Source organism: Vitis riparia, chromosome 13 (assembly GCF_004353265.1).
Source record: "Vitis riparia cultivar Riparia Gloire de Montpellier isolate 1030 chromosome 13, EGFV_Vit.rip_1.0, whole genome shotgun sequence".
Taxonomy (NCBI): Eukaryota; Viridiplantae; Streptophyta; class Magnoliopsida; order Vitales; family Vitaceae; genus Vitis; species Vitis riparia.
In genome coordinates, this window is record NC_048443.1 from 4,118,501 (window position 1) to 4,134,646 (window position 16,146).

A 16,146-nucleotide genomic window follows, 5' to 3' on the forward strand; every position below is an offset into this window, starting at 1 on the left:
ATAATAAAAGAAATAAATCCTAGCATGCTTAGTGTCTAAATAACATAGCAAAAATTATCAGAGTAGCATCATCAATTATCACATATATCTTGTATATAATTTGTAGAAAAAATTAATGGTTATGATTACAACAAATAGCAAAAGTGACAGGAAAGATGAGTTTTGAAAACATTCTTTTATGTTAGGGTTTCATCAAGTCCCCATTCAATATCCATAAGTTTAACTTGTGTATTCTCATTAGCTTGGGACCACAAGTTCAAACACATGTTAAGAAATTTTTTTTTTTGGAAAACCAAGAAAAAAGAGTACAACTTGGATAAAACTAAGTTGCATATTTTTAAAAGAAAGTGAGATCTTGGTCCTAAAAACCTAGAATGGATTTCTTTAAAAGATTTTAAATGATATAAATTCCTTTGAAAAATGATTTTAGGAAAGCAAAAGGAACCATGTGAATCAATAAATCCAAAACATTGATACAAAATAGACATTTTTTTATTTATAACTTCAAATAGTTTTGAGAACAAGAGAAAATCAACTTGGATCACCTTTTTTGCTACCTTTCATTTGGAATCAAGAAGCCTCATTGATGATGGAAGGAAATTTATTTTTATTAAAAGAAAAAATGATTTTTACTCAATCCAAAAAAACCAATTAGATAATTTTAAAAGGATTACAACTCAAACAAATATTCTATTTGAATTACTGAATAAAAAAATGTTAAAACAAATAAATAAGATTCGATTCAAAACAATTATTTTTTTTAACTCAAACTACAAATTAAATATCATGGGATCAATCAAAATAATAACCAAAATTCCAAAAGCAAGTAAACTAGATAGGATCTAATAAAAAATTACTGAGCTCAAACACGTAAACTTGGTATCATGGGATCTATTAGATTAATTTACCAAAACCCAAAAAAATGTAAACTAAAATATGATAAATAGCGAATTAAAGTTAACAAGCCTAGAACATGAAAGTAATAACATGAGATCATCTAAACTAATCAATTAAAATTCAAGAAAACATGCAAACTAAATACAATGGATCCAAAACCAAACGAACCTAGAACATGAAAATAATGATGTGAGGTTAACAAAACTAATCAACAAATTTTTTTTTTTTAAAAAAAACACAGACTAAATATGATGAATCAAAACTAAAGTGAATAAGCTTTAAAAAAATATGAATATGATAACATGAGTTCACTCAAACTAGTAAACTCTAGAAAAAAATATGATCTAAAATTGGACCAATTTAGAATCAAAGTTATCAAACTCAAGATATGGAAAAAATGACATGGAATCAAATAAATTCCTAAAGCCACACATAAGTCAAATAGGATGAATCTAAAAACTAAAATTTAAAATTAACAACTTTTGAAACTTACCTCAAATTTTTTTGATATTGTTGTTGTCTTCACGTTGCCAAACTCAAGCCACGTGCATTGATTAACTCACTTCAAATTTCAGCAACTAGAGTACACACATATATAACCACTTTTCCTCTTGAATTATAAATAACTTTCAGCCATGGAATCACGCCCACATGCGGCCACAATTCCACTTGAACCACACTGAATTTTCAGCTATGGAATCATGGACGCACGCATGCAGCCATAATCCACTTGTAGTCTCAATTCATGGCTGCATTTCCATTGATTTTGCAATAAAAAATTCAGCCACCAGAGAACCATTGGGTGGCGGCAACTTTCATCCGTTAAACTTCCCATATTATATCCACTTTAAACAATTACAAGAATTCTCCATTATGCAACCACAACTTCCTTAATTTTCATCCACAAGAATCTTCATTTATGGAGCCACAATTTCCCCTTAATTTTCCACCGAAATTCTGCCTCCAAGAATCCACTAAGAACCATAAAAAAAAATTCAGCAAGCATAATTGGAAGAATCGAACTCAACTTTCAGCGAATAAAAAATATATATATATTTTCTCCATCCATAGTCGTGCCTCCATCATGAAATTCCATACTTGTAGCCAATAAAATTCAGCAATCTTTAAGCTTCATTCTCCATAAATTTTCAGCCACAAAAGTTCCATATTGCATTCACTTTATTCAATCATATATCCTCCATGATGCAGCCACCATATTTGAATTGTTAATGCCACAAATTCATCTCATCTCCATGGCCAAAAACTTGCATTTAAATTAAACCTTTTGAGCCCCCATTAACAACCTACAATTCAACCATGAGTTTTCTTCTTCATTAAGCTCTCCACTAAGTGGAAAAAGTGGCTACTAATGGTGTGTGCTAGAAGTTTCTAACAATAATCTGGTGCTCTTCTCAAGTACCTCCATGTAGCCATAAGTCAAAACCTTAAGATCCTCCCTTTCTTCCTTCCATGCCATCATCTAGAGAGTCATCTTAATCTCCAAAGTCCTCAAGTCGTGTCTTTCATTATTTGGTAGCCCCTTTTCCCTAAAGTCTCAATGTTATTCGTCTCCAAAAAAATGCTCACCAAAAGATGTCCTCTCCCATCTCAAATTCTCCAACATCCCTAAGTCTCCTCAAACTCTATGCAATAACATGATCCCCCTAATGGATTTTAAATTCTGACCCCATGGCCTCCACAAATAGAGAGAGAAAAAAAAAACAGAAAACAGAGTATAACCCAAGAAGTGCTAAGCAAGCAAACAAACTACTAAATCAGGTCCCTTTTATGTTTTAATCAAATGGTCAGAAACAAGTGAAAGAAACAATCGGCAAAAGCATGATTCTTGCGCATCAAGTTCAAAGATATCAAAATAAGAAAAAGGAAAAAAAAAAAATAGAGCAAACATGCAAACAACAAGTTTTAGCGAAACCTTCCTGTGACCCTTAATGTCCACACTAAATAACAAACAGAATCAAAAGATTAGCAAAAAAAAAAAAAAAAAAAAGGAGAGAGAGAGAGAGAGAGAGAAAAGGAATGCATGGTAATCAAAATGAACTAGAAACTTACGACAACCATACTTGTAACAACTCCTCCGAAATCATGTTGACTAGCCTTTAAGTAAGGTGCATCCCTTCCTCTAGTTGATAAAATAGCCAACCCTTCTTTTTTCTCCTTCAAACACCCTCTCCTTGATTTTTCTTTTTGTTTCCTTTTTCTTTTTCTTTATTTTTTTCTTTTTGCTTTCTTTCTCACAACTCTCTAATGTCTTTTTTCCTAGCCCAATCACTCCCTTTTTCTTAACGTCATGGGTGTATTATTGAAGAAATTTGATTCTTTTTCTGAAATTTGTACCCCCTCCACTACTACAAAAATAATTCATGGTGTCACTTTTAAAATAATGACACCATATGACTTAAAATTCATAAAGGTGACACATCATGTAAAAATTTTCAATCAGGATAGATGATATTAATTTTAAGTTTATAGTGTCAGTTTTCGAAAAGTGACACCATATAAAATAAAAATTTTAAAATATTATAATTTAATGGGCCTACTTTGAGAATAATGATAGTATATATATATAAAAAAAAAAAAAACTCATTGTTTCCACATACCCACAATCCAAAAAAAAATCTCATTCCATAACCTTAACCATAATTTTTCTTCTACCTCTTCTCACACCCACAGTTAACACACAACTACTTTTCTCTACTTCGTGGACTCTCAGGTAACCCAAAATTTCTTAGATCTATTATTTTCATTTTTTTTTATTAATACTAACATCTTTATTAGCACAATTGATTTACATTCATTGATTTGGTATATCTGTAATGTGGATTGTGTAAATAGTATTTTTTTTTTTTTTTTGAGTTGTAGGAAAGTAAAATTTAGGTTTAACATTCCACCATATCTTCTATTTCATCGTTAAGTCCATAAAACCCAAAATGAATAAAAATAAGATAAATGAATGATTTTTTAATATCTTTCATACTCAGAATGAGGGATAAACATTTTACTGTATGAAATTTTCTTTTGATCTTACAAGAAATTTCCTTTAATGGGACTTTATGTTTGTTTTTTAGGAATATTATAGTATATTGCAATGAGGATATGTATCAGTGATATTTGAAAATTAATATTTTAGAAAATTATTCTCAATATTGTCATCTCCCACAGAAAGAAAAATGAAATAGTTTCCATGTAATGTTGGAATTAATAATGAGAAATTAATTTTATTTTTTATTTATTAATGTAAATGAATTGTTTTTAAAAATTTAAATAGGAATGAAAATTTTTATAATTATAAAAATGATCAAATCTTATATTTTGATTTTTTTTTTAAATTCTTTTACATGGTATTATGGTTAATATCTCATCTTGTTCTATTCATATTTTTTCTATTCTTAAAGTATGTTTTTTTTTTACCTTTTTTTTTATTGTTTTTATATGCATTGAGCAAAATTTAGAGTAATTTGAGATTGATGATGAAATTTCCCTTTCAAGGTTAGAAAATTTCTATAAAATCCTTTTATTATATAAATTTTCCTTCCATAAAACTTTTTTTTTTTGAAGAAGAAGAAGATGTTTTATAATTTTCTTTTGATTTTCTATGAAATTTCCTTTAATCAAACTCTTTGTTTATTTTCAAAGAATATTATAGTATGTTGTGATGAAGATATTGGTTGGTCATATTTAGAAAATAATTTTTGAGAAAATTATTCTCAATATTGTCATCTCCATCAAAAGGATTCTTAAAATATGTTTTATTTTTGTCTTCTTTTCTTATTGTTTTTGTATGCATTAACCAAACTTTGGAGTAATTTGAGATTGATGATAAAATTTTCCTTTCAAGGTTAGGAAATTTTCATAAAATTCTTTTGTTACAAAATTTTTTCCAATCCCTTCCATAAAACTCTTCATTTTCTTAATTTTTCTTTCTTCTTTTTTTTTTTTTTGAAAAAAATGTTTGATAATTTATTGATCTAAAGAATATTAAAAGTAAAAAATTTAAAATATTGAATATCTTTTCCTTTGATGTTTTTAATTTTTTATTATTTTTATTTGAGCATATTTTTCATATCCAAATTTTTTATTAATTATTTTAATTAGAAAAAATAAATAGGAGTTATGACTGAAAAATCAATAATTTTTATGAAATATTCTTTAATTCTTTTTCATTCTAATTTTTCTCTTAACATTTTTTAAGGAAAATTTTATCATCAATCTCAAATTACTCCAAAATTTGGTCAATGCATATAAAAACAATAAGAAAAGAATGTAAAAATAAAACATATTTTTAGGATCTTTTTGCGAGAGATAACAATATTGAGAATAATTTTCTCAAAAATTATTTTTAAAATATGACCAACCAATATCTTCATCACAACATACTATAACATTCTTAGAAAATAAACATAGAAAATAAACAAACAGTTTGATTAAAGGAAATTTCATAGAAAATCAAAAGAAAACTATAAAACATCTTCTTAAAAAAATAAAAAATGAAGGGTTTTATGGAAGGAATTGAAAAAACAAAATGAATAGAACAAGATGAGATATTAACCATAATACCATGTAAAAGAATAAAAAAAATCAAAATATAAGATTTGATCATTTTTATTATTATAAAAATTTTCATTCCTATTTAAATTTTAAAAAACAATTCATTTACATTAATAAATAGAAAAATAAAATTAATTTATCATTGTTAATTCCAACATTTCAAACCAACTCTAACATGATATGGAAACTATTTCATTTTTCCTTTTCTGAGAGATGACAATTTCGAGAATAATTTTCTAAAAAATTATTTTTCAAATATCACTTATACATATCCTCATCACAATATACTATAATATTCCTAGAAAACAAACAAAAAGTCTCATTAAAGGAAATTTCTTATAAGATCAAAAGAAAATTTGATATGGTAAAATGTTAATCCCTTATTCTAAGTATAAAGGATATTAAAAAAATCATTCATTTATTTTATTTTTCATATTTTCATTCATTTCGGGGTTTATGGGTTTTACAATGAAATAGAAGATATAGTGGAATGTTAAACCTAATTTTTACTTTCCTACAAGTCAATAAAAAACATTATTTATACAATACACATTACAAATATATAAAATAAATAAATAAAAATCAATTGTGCTAATAAAGATTTTGACATTAATTAAAAAAAAAATGATAGATCTAAGAGATTTTGGGTTACCTAAGAATCCACAAAATAGAGAAGAGCAATTTTGGGTTAACTATAAATATGAGAAGAGGTAAAAGAAAATTATGGTTAAGGATATGGAACGAGATTTTTTTGGATTGTGGGTATATGGAAACAATGAGTTCTTTATATCCTATCATTATTCTAAAAGTGGGCCCATTAAGTTATAATATTTTAAAAATTTTATTTTATATGGTATCACTTTTTGAAAACTGACACTATAAACTTAAAATTAACATCACCTATCCTAATAGAAAACTTTTATATGATGTCTCACCTTTATGGATTTTAAGTCATATGATATCATTATTTTAAAAGTGACATCATAAATAATGACACAATACATTATTTTTGTAGTGGTGATGGTTCTGTATATACAATCATTTACATTCAGATTGATAAAGGGCTCTACCCATGCATGAGAACAAAAACTTTCATTTGGAGTAGTTGATCCTCCCACATTTGTGGCGAAAAAGAAAATATTTTTTTGTGCAATCATCATATGATCATCCCAACATTTTTTACGTCTTCTTTACCATCATAATCATCCATGAATCTCTTCCAGACCGGGTGCTGCTTCCACACCCTCTCAACCATGGCATCAATCGGCACATTCTTTGTCTCGGGCAACAGGAATAACACGAACAACCCCATGGCCACTATCCAAGCAGCAAAGAAGAAAAATATGAAGGCACGCATGTGGCACATCATCGACAAGAATGCCTGAGCAATGATGAAGGTGAAGAGCATGTTGGAGCTCACTGCACATGCAAACCCGGAAGTTCTTATCTCCAGAGGAAAAGTTTCACTGGGTATCAACCAACCAAGAGGACCCCATGACCATGCAAAGGACATAACAAACAAACACACTAGCACCACCACAAGCCCTGCTAGACCTTCGTCCAGAGAGTTCGAACCTTTCAAATGAACAAGTAGGATTGCTCCAATGGCAGTCTGCATCATATAGCATTGCAAACGATCCATGATCAATACCAATATGTGCACAGGCTACTTGAAAAAAGTTAAGAAAAAGCAGGGTTATGCCAATTCAATACATCACCTGGCTTATGAACATCTGGACGCAAGCTTGGAGAAGCAGTTTCCTCCTCCCAACCCTGTCAACACCATAGATCGAGACCAACGTGCTGAAAACATTCACAAGTCCGGTGATGACAGAGGACAACAAAGATGCGTCATTCTTAAACCCGACGGTCTGAAACAAAACCGGTGCATAAAACATGATAGCATTGATCCCCGTAAACTGCTGAAACACTTGCATCATAACGCCAATGATTAGTGGGGGCATGCTAGAGCGCTTCATGAGTCTCTTGAATGGATCCTTGACCTCTCGTGCTGCCTCGCAAGCCATTTTAATCTGTTCAAACTCCGCATCAACATCTTCTACTCCCCTTATCTTCTTAAGCGTCGATAGCCCTTGAGATTCTTGATTACGCTCGACCCGGCTCGCCGGTGTTTCAATGATGACCACAGAGCCTACAAATAGGAAGGCAGCCGGAAGGGATGCAAGGCCTAAAGACAGTCTCCATCCCCATGGATGAATCTTGGACGCGCCATAGTTTACCAAATTTGCGAACAAAATCCCTATTGTAATGAAGAGTTGGAAGAGAATGTTTACAGCTCCTCGATGCTGGACTGGTGCAATCTCCGACAAAAATAGAGGAACAGCCTACAAAATTTTCAAGATGTTGATGTAATTAGTTATAATTAGCCGTCGACGCTGGTGTTTCATACCTTCAAAGCAAGGCGTAGGACTTGATGACCAAAAATCTCGACCATATGAATCCAACAAAAAAAATAGTTCGTAATTTCGACTCATGGTTCGAAAGTTATGACAATTTAAAGCAGCAGTGCGCGAAAAATTGATGATTTTATGCGGAAAGGAGAAGGATGATGATAAAAACTGTTGTAACTGGTGCAACATTAATACCTCATTGCCAAACCCAACCCCAACACCTAGAAGAACCCTGGCAAGGATGATCATCCAAATTCGTTGAGCGGCCGCGCTCAAGAGACTGCCACACAAGAAAAAGGCAGATGCCACGAAAATCGTGGGCTTTCGACCCAATTTGGAGCACATCTTTGAGGCAGCAAAGCTGGAAACGAGAGCAGCGAGATAGAGTGAAGATGTGAAAAGCTGAAGGTATTGATTGTCATACTTGCAGTAGTTGTCTTCCTTCGCACGAAGCTTTCTTTGATAAACGGCCGGAAAGAACTTGATGAGGAAGTCATCCATGGCCGTCACTCCACCTGCCACACCAATGACAACAATGATTTAAACGTAAGCTGCTGGATTACGTCTTCAATGATTTAAAAATCGCTACTGTCATACAGTGGTTTGAACGACTTATTCATTGTAGGATCATGCTGACAAATTGAAAAACGTCCAAGGATTGGAATTGGATTATACCATCATCTTCAAGGGCACGCCTTAGATTACGAAGAGAAAGCTCATAAAAATAAAATAAAATCGGAATAATGAATTACTTAACACATGCAAGCATTTTGCACCTGAAATTCCGATGTCGTAGCCGAACATCAGACCTCCACAGGCCGCTAGAACCCAACAAACTACCACATAAACGGTGATTTTGGATTCAAAGCTACCAACCTTTTCGATCTTTGTCATCTTTGCCTTTTTCAATAATAAACTCAATCACACAACATAAAAGGAAAAACCAAAAGACACGAAGTTCACCTCACGGTAAAGAGATACAAAGAGAGTGGGAAAATTGAATGAGCGAGATTACAAATCCAGAAGTGTGAAGTTTATAGTCAAGCATTTCACTAATTTGAGATTTTTCTAAAATTGTTAAAAGACAGGTAATGCTGACACGAAAGTTGTGAGTTGGGACCAGAGGGGATTTTGAAGATCTTTATGTGGCAAAATAAAAGTTACAAAGTAGTTTTTCTTTAAATAGGTTGTTGGCAATTTAATTAAGGAGTGTGGAAAATATTAGGTTGGATGGGTTGATGCTTTAATTTTAACTCCCCTTATTTTACTTCAAGAAATTTCCCCTCTACAACCAAAATCCTACACATCTTACAATCAATAAAGTTAAAAAAAAAAAATTAGAGAAACATCTTTTCTAAATTTAGACATTCAAAACTCCAAAACTCTTGTTTTTGGTCACTTAGATTTTTATGTTAGGCAATAACTGATTTATTAATGTCTCAAATGTTTATCCACATTTCTTTTAGACCAAAATATATACCCATTTTTCATAAATTAACATCAACCTTATCCAATACCATTTACCTTCACATCCTCTACAAAACCATTCAATGACATTACTTGCAATTTCTAAGATTCGTTCTAATTTCCCACTTGTAAAAACCATAATTGAAATTATTGAAAAGGCTTTTCAAGAAAACTAGGACCATTGACTCCTTTTTATCCACTGTATTCATCTTCCAATAATCGATTTTCATTTCCAAACTATGTATGTGCCTTCAACTCTTCATCAAAATTTGTGCGAGTGTAAGTGTGGACTTGCATTTTCTATGAGCGTCCCCACTAGATTGGCGAGACCTACTTATTATTACGGTTAAAAAAATTATTTTTGTAAAAACTTGAAGTCACCACTTACTTTTATTTATTTTTAAAAAGGAAATCAAGTAAGAATAAAACCCCTAAAATGACCCCAGATTTTTGGAAAACTTGTCTATGAAAAACCTAGGTCTTGGTCTGAGGATCAGGTTACTTATTAGAAAGGTACCTTCAAAGAAATAGCACCTCTGTATGCCCTAACGAGGTCTCTTCAACCTTAGTTGGGGGAAATCTGGCAATTAGTAAGTTGATCATGGATACTTAGATGGCCTAAGGTGATTTCAAAATTCTACTATCACTATCATGTCAAACAAGAATACAAAGCACAATCATAAAGAAATAATAGTATGAGTACCTAAAACGCAACTTAAGCGCTATCAAAAGACATCAATGGTTAGTTAAAAAAATAAGACACGAAACTTGTATTTTACCCTAGTCTCCTAATCATATATGGCAAGTCAAACAAACAATAAAAAAAAAAAAGATATGTTAAACATGTTGACAATCACATTCAAAGTAATACATAATGATCGTACATAAAGCAAAACATAATTTATGGAATCAATGATAATGACATATGATCTAATAAAAAATCACTTTGATCGTACATAAAGCAAAACATAATTTATGGAATTAAGATGTGAAGGTAAGAAGTGTACCTGAATAAAATTGATAACTTATAATGCGCTTCCATAAGACATGGAGGATTAGATAAAAATTATAGTAATAAATAATTAAAGAAATAAATCCTAGCATGCTTGGTGTCTAAATAGCATAGCAAAAATGATTAGAGTACATAGAATCATTAATTATCACATACATCTTGTAAATAATTTCTAGAGAAAATTAACGGTTATGATTACAACAAATAGCAAAAGTGGCAGCAAAGATGAGTTCTGCAAAGATTCTTTTATGTTTGGGTTCCATCAAGTCCCCATTCAATATCCATAAATTTAACTTGTGTATTCTCATTAGCTTGGGACCACAAGTTCAAACAAATGTTAAGAAAAAAAAAAGTTTTTGGAAAACCAAGAAAAAAGAGTACAACTTGGATAAAACTAAGTTGCATATTTTAAAAAGAAAATGAGATCTTTGTCCTAAAAATCTAGAATGGATTTCTTTAAAAGTTTTTAAATGATCTAAATTCCTTTGAAAAATGATTTTAGGAAAGCAAAAGGAACCATGTGAATCAATAAATCCAAAACATTGATACAAAATAGACATTTTTTTATTTATAACTTCAAATGGTTTTGAGAACAAGAGAAAATCAACTTGGATCACCTTTTTTGCTACCTTTCATTTGAAATCAAGGAGTCTCATTGATGATGGAAGGAAATTTATTTTTACAAAAAGAAAAAATGATTTTTACTCAATCCAAAAAAACCAATTAGATAATTTTAAAAGGATTAGAACTCAAACAAATATTCTATTTGAATTATTGAATCAAGAAAATGTTAAAACATATAAATAAGATTCGATTCAAAACAATTATTTTTTTTTAACTCAAACTACAAATTAAATATCATGGGATCAATCAAAAAAATAACCAAAATTCCAAAAGCAAGTAAACTAAGATAGGAACAAATAGACTTAGTATCATGGGATCTATTAGATTAATTTACGAAAACCCAAAAAACTGTAAACTGAAATATGATAAATAGTAAATTAAAGTTAACAAGCCTAGAACGTGAAAGTAATAACATGAGATCATCTAAACTAATCAATTAAAATTCTAGTAAACATGCAAACCAAATACAATGGATCCAAAACCAAACGAACTTAGAACATGAAAATATTAACATCAGGTTAACAAAATTAAGCAACAAAATTAAAAAAAAAAAAAAAACACTAAATATGATGAATCAAAACTAAAGTTAATAAGCTTAAAAAAAATATGAATATGATAACATGAGTTCACTAAAACTAGTAAACTCTAGAAAAAATATGATCTAAAATTGGACCAATTAAGAATCAACGTGAACAAACTCAATATCTGGACAATATAACATGGAATCAATGATAATGACATGGAATCAAATAAATTAATCAAATAAAATACTAAAGCCACACATAAGTCAAATAGGATGAATCTAAAAACTAAAATTAAAATTTAACAACTTTTGAAACTTACCTCAAATTTTTTTGAAATTGATGTTGTCTTCACGTTGCCAAACTCAAGCCATGTGCATCGATTAACTCACTTTAAATTTCAACAACTAGATTATACACATATATAACCACTTTTCCTCTTGAATTATAAATAACTTTCAGCCATAGAATTACGCACACATGCAGCCACAATTCCACTTGAACCACACTGAATTTTCAGCTATGGAATCATGGACGCATGCATGCAGCCATAATCCACTTGTAGTCTCAATTCATGGCTGCATTTCTATTGATTTTGCAATAAAAAATTCAGCCACCAGAGAACCATTGGATGGCGGCCACTTTCATCCATTAAACTTCCCATATTATATCCACTTTAAACAATTACAAGAATTCTCCATTATGCAACCACAACTTTCTTAATTTTCATCCACAAGAATCTTCATTTATGGAGCCACAATTTCCCCTTAATTTTCCACCGAAATTCTGCCTCCAAGAATCCACTAACAACGATAAAAAATTCAGCAAGCACAATTGAAAGAATCGAACTCCACTTTCAGTGAATAAAAAAATATATATATTTTCTCCATCCATAGTCGTGCCTCCATCAGGAAATTCCTTACTTGTAGCCAATAAAATTCAGCAATCTTTAAACTTCATTCACCATAAATTTTCAGCCACAAAAGTTCAATATTGCATTCACTTTATTCAATCATATATCCTTCATGATGCAGCCACCATATTTGAATTGTTAATGCCACAAGTTCATCTCATCTCCATGGCCAACAACTTGCATTTAAATTAAACCTTTCAAGCCCCCATTAACAACCTGCAATTCAACAATGAGTTTTCTTCTTCATGTGGAAAAAATGGCTACTAATGGTGTGTTCTAGAAGTTTCTAACAATAATTGTAGGGAATTAAACCGAATTCCCAACCCGTGAGAAACAAAATTAAAGAAAACACACGCCAAAGAAAAGATAATCACACGCACAAGACAGTATTTACGTGGTTCGGCAATTTGCCTACATCCACGGAGTTGCAGGGATATCACTATTATCAGGGAAGAATTCAGAGTACAACCTTGACGACTACAATATTTTTTCCCTATATATATAACATGGTAACCCACCACACTAAAAAACCCTAATTACAAAAGGTGGTTCCACAATGGGCTAAATAGGCCCAACAGGCCTCAATAAATCTCCCATTAAAAAGCCATGCAATATTATTCGGGTCGGGTCGTCAAACCGGATCAAACAAAACTAGGCTCCACAAAGCCCAACAAATCTCCCACTTGGAGACTAGTCCAATCACCAACATCAAACCGCTATCCTCCAAGAAACATCCCTCATCCCTACAACTCATCCTCCTGTCCTCAAGCTAGAAGACCAATTGAAGCTGCGCACAGCTTCAACTTCTCAATAGTGACACCCTTAGTCAACATGTCTACAGGGTTCTTAGATCCACAAATCTTCTCAAGTATTACCAGTTTATCCTCAACAAGATAACGGATAAAGTGGTATTTTGTTTGTATATGTTTCGACTTTGAATGAAAAGCCGAATTTTTGGCAAGAAAAATTGCACTCTGACTGTCACTGTGTAGAATGCCCATCTCCTGCTTCTTACCCAATTCATCTAAGAAACCATGTAGCCAAATCATCTCCTTTCCAGCTTCAGTTGCTGCAACATACTCAGCTTCTGTAGTAGACAAAGTAACAATCTTCTGTAGATTTGAAGTCCATGATATAGCTGTACCACCTAGAGTAAAAACAAACCCAGTAGTACTCTTTCTACTATCAATATCACCAGCAAAATCAGCATCTACATAACCCTGCAATTTCAAACTTGCACCTGTGAAGCAAAGACATGTATCTAATGAACCCTTCAGATATCTTAGAATCCACTTGACTGCCTCCCAATGCTGCTTTCCAGGCCTACTCATGAATCTGCTCACAACTCCCACTGCATGTGCAATGTCTGGCCTTGTACACACCATAGCATACATCAAGCTACCAATAGCTGAGGCATAGGGCACCTTGCTCATATGGTCCCTTTCTTCTTCTGTCTTCGGTGACTGTTCTTTGCTTAGTTTGAAATGGCTCCCCAAGGGTGTGCTCACTGGTTTAGCTTCATTCATGTTGAACCTGCTGAGAACTTTCTTCACATACTCTGATTGTGAAACTTCAATGTACCATTAGCCTTATCTCTAATGATTCTCATACCAAGGATTTGCTTTGCAGCTCCCAAATCCTTCATTGCAAATTGTTTGGACAATTGCTTCTTCAGATTATTAATCTTCTCAATGTCAGACCCTGCAATAAGCATATCATCCACATACAACAGTAATATGATGTAAGAATTGTCAAAAGACTTAACATAGCAACAGTGATCAGCTTCACATCTCTTGAACTCAATTCTATGCATAAAACTGTCAAACTTCTTGTACCACTGTCTAGGAGCTTGTTTAAGGCCATACAAGCTTTTTCTCAGTTTGCAGACTAGATTCTCTTGTCCCTGAACAATGAACCCTTTTGGCTGAATCATGTAAAGGTCTTCCTCCAAGTCACCATGAAGGAATGCTGTCTTCACATCTAACTGCTCAAGATGTAAGTTTTCTGCAGCCACCATTCCTAGTACAAGTCTGATTGTTGACATTTTCACAACTGGAGAAAATATCTCTGTGTAGTCAATGCCCTCCTTCTGCTGGAACCCTTTAACAACTAATCTGGCCTTGTAACGTTTACTACCATCATGCTCATTCTTTATTCTGTATACCCACTTGTTGTGCAAAGCCTTCTTTCCTACTGGCAATTCAGTCAATTCCCATGTCTGATTCCCTAACAAGAATCCATCTCATCCTTCATGGCTAACTCCCACTTGCTTGAATTCTCATCTTGCAAGGCTTCATCATAACACTCTGGCTCACCGCCATCAGTCAACAGGAGATAATTTAAAACAGGTGAATAACGCTGCGGAGGTCTAATGTTCCTGGAAGATCTGCGAACTTCAACTACAGGTGTACTCAGATCTACCTGTGAATTTACATTCTCCTTATCTTCTTCACCCCCCTTCTGGACAGTACTTTCAGTCAATTCATCTAAGTTGACAAACTTAGATTTCTTTTGATCTATCTCTGTAACATCTGACACTACAGTTGACCTGTCCTTGTACATAACCTGTTCATTAAATATCACATTTCTACTTCTGATGATTTTCCTGTTTTGTTCATCCCAAAACCTATAGCCAAATTTCTCATCACCATAGCCAATGAAAAAACATATTTTTGACTTTGCATCAAGTTTGCTACGAGCATCAGAATCAATATGAACATAAGAAACACAACCAAAAACTTTTAAATGTGAAAACTTCACCTCTTTACCGCTCCAAACCTCCTCAGGAAGTCTGAACTCCATGGGAACTGATGGTCCTCGGTTTATCAGGTAAGCTGCAGTGCTAACAGCATCAGCCCAAAAAGTTTTTGGTAGTCCAGCATGCAACCTCATACTTCTAGCACGCTCATTGAGAGTTCTATTCATGCGCTCAGCCACACCATTCTGCTGTGGTGTCCCAGGAATGGTCTTCTCCATCCTAATTCCCTGTGCAGCACAATACTCACTGAACCCTCCATCTATGTACTCTCCTCCATTATTTGACCTCAAACATTTTACTTTCAAACCTGTTTCTGTCTCAACCATGGCCTTCCACTTCTTAAAAGTTTCAAATACATCAGATTTATTTTTCAGAAAATAAACCCATACCTTTCTACTTGAGTCATCAATAAAAGTGATGTAGTACCTTGAACCTCCTAGGGATGCAACCGGAGAAGGCCCCCACAAATCAGTGTGTACTAGTTCCAATTTTTCAGCCTTCGATGTCCTGCCAGTTTTCAAGAAGCTCACCTTTTTTTGCTTTCCTAAGATGCAACTTTCACACATGTCAAAATCAATGGACTTCAATTCTGGTAGTTTTCCTTTTGACAGCAACATCTTCATCCCTTTCTCACTCATGTGACCAAGTCTGCGGTGCCATAGGCTTGTATCAGTACTTGCATCAGCAACTGCAATTGTGTCTCTTGGACATGAGGTCATATACAGAGTACCAGTCTTCTTTCCGCGAGCCAATACCCTAGCTCCCTTTGTAACCTTCCAAGTACCACCAACAAATAGTATTGCATGTCCTTCATCATCAAGTTGTCCAACAGAAATCAGATTCCTCCTCAGGTCAGGAATATGTCGAACCTTCTCCAGTAACCAAACAGACCCATTGGGCAAAGATATCCGGACGTCTCCCAGACCCACAACATCCAAGGCTGAACCATCAGCCAAATACACCTTACCAAAATCACC

At 32.8% G+C, this 16,146-nt stretch overlaps 1 protein-coding gene across 1 annotated transcript; it reads right to left on the reverse strand.

Annotated features, from left to right (window-relative positions):
- Window positions 1–6,619: 6,619 nt before the first annotated feature.
- LOC117929355 (sugar transport protein 8-like) lies at window positions 6,620–8,768 on the reverse strand. The gene is made up of 4 exons (XM_034849643.1): window positions 8,651–8,768; window positions 8,070–8,389; window positions 7,182–7,808; window positions 6,620–7,075 (listed from the first exon to the last, which is right to left on the reverse strand). The coding sequence occupies exons 1-4, from the start codon at window positions 8,766–8,768 to the stop codon at window positions 6,620–6,622; spliced, it is 1,521 nt and encodes a 506-aa protein (XP_034705534.1).
- Window positions 8,769–16,146: the final 7,378 nt, after the last annotated feature.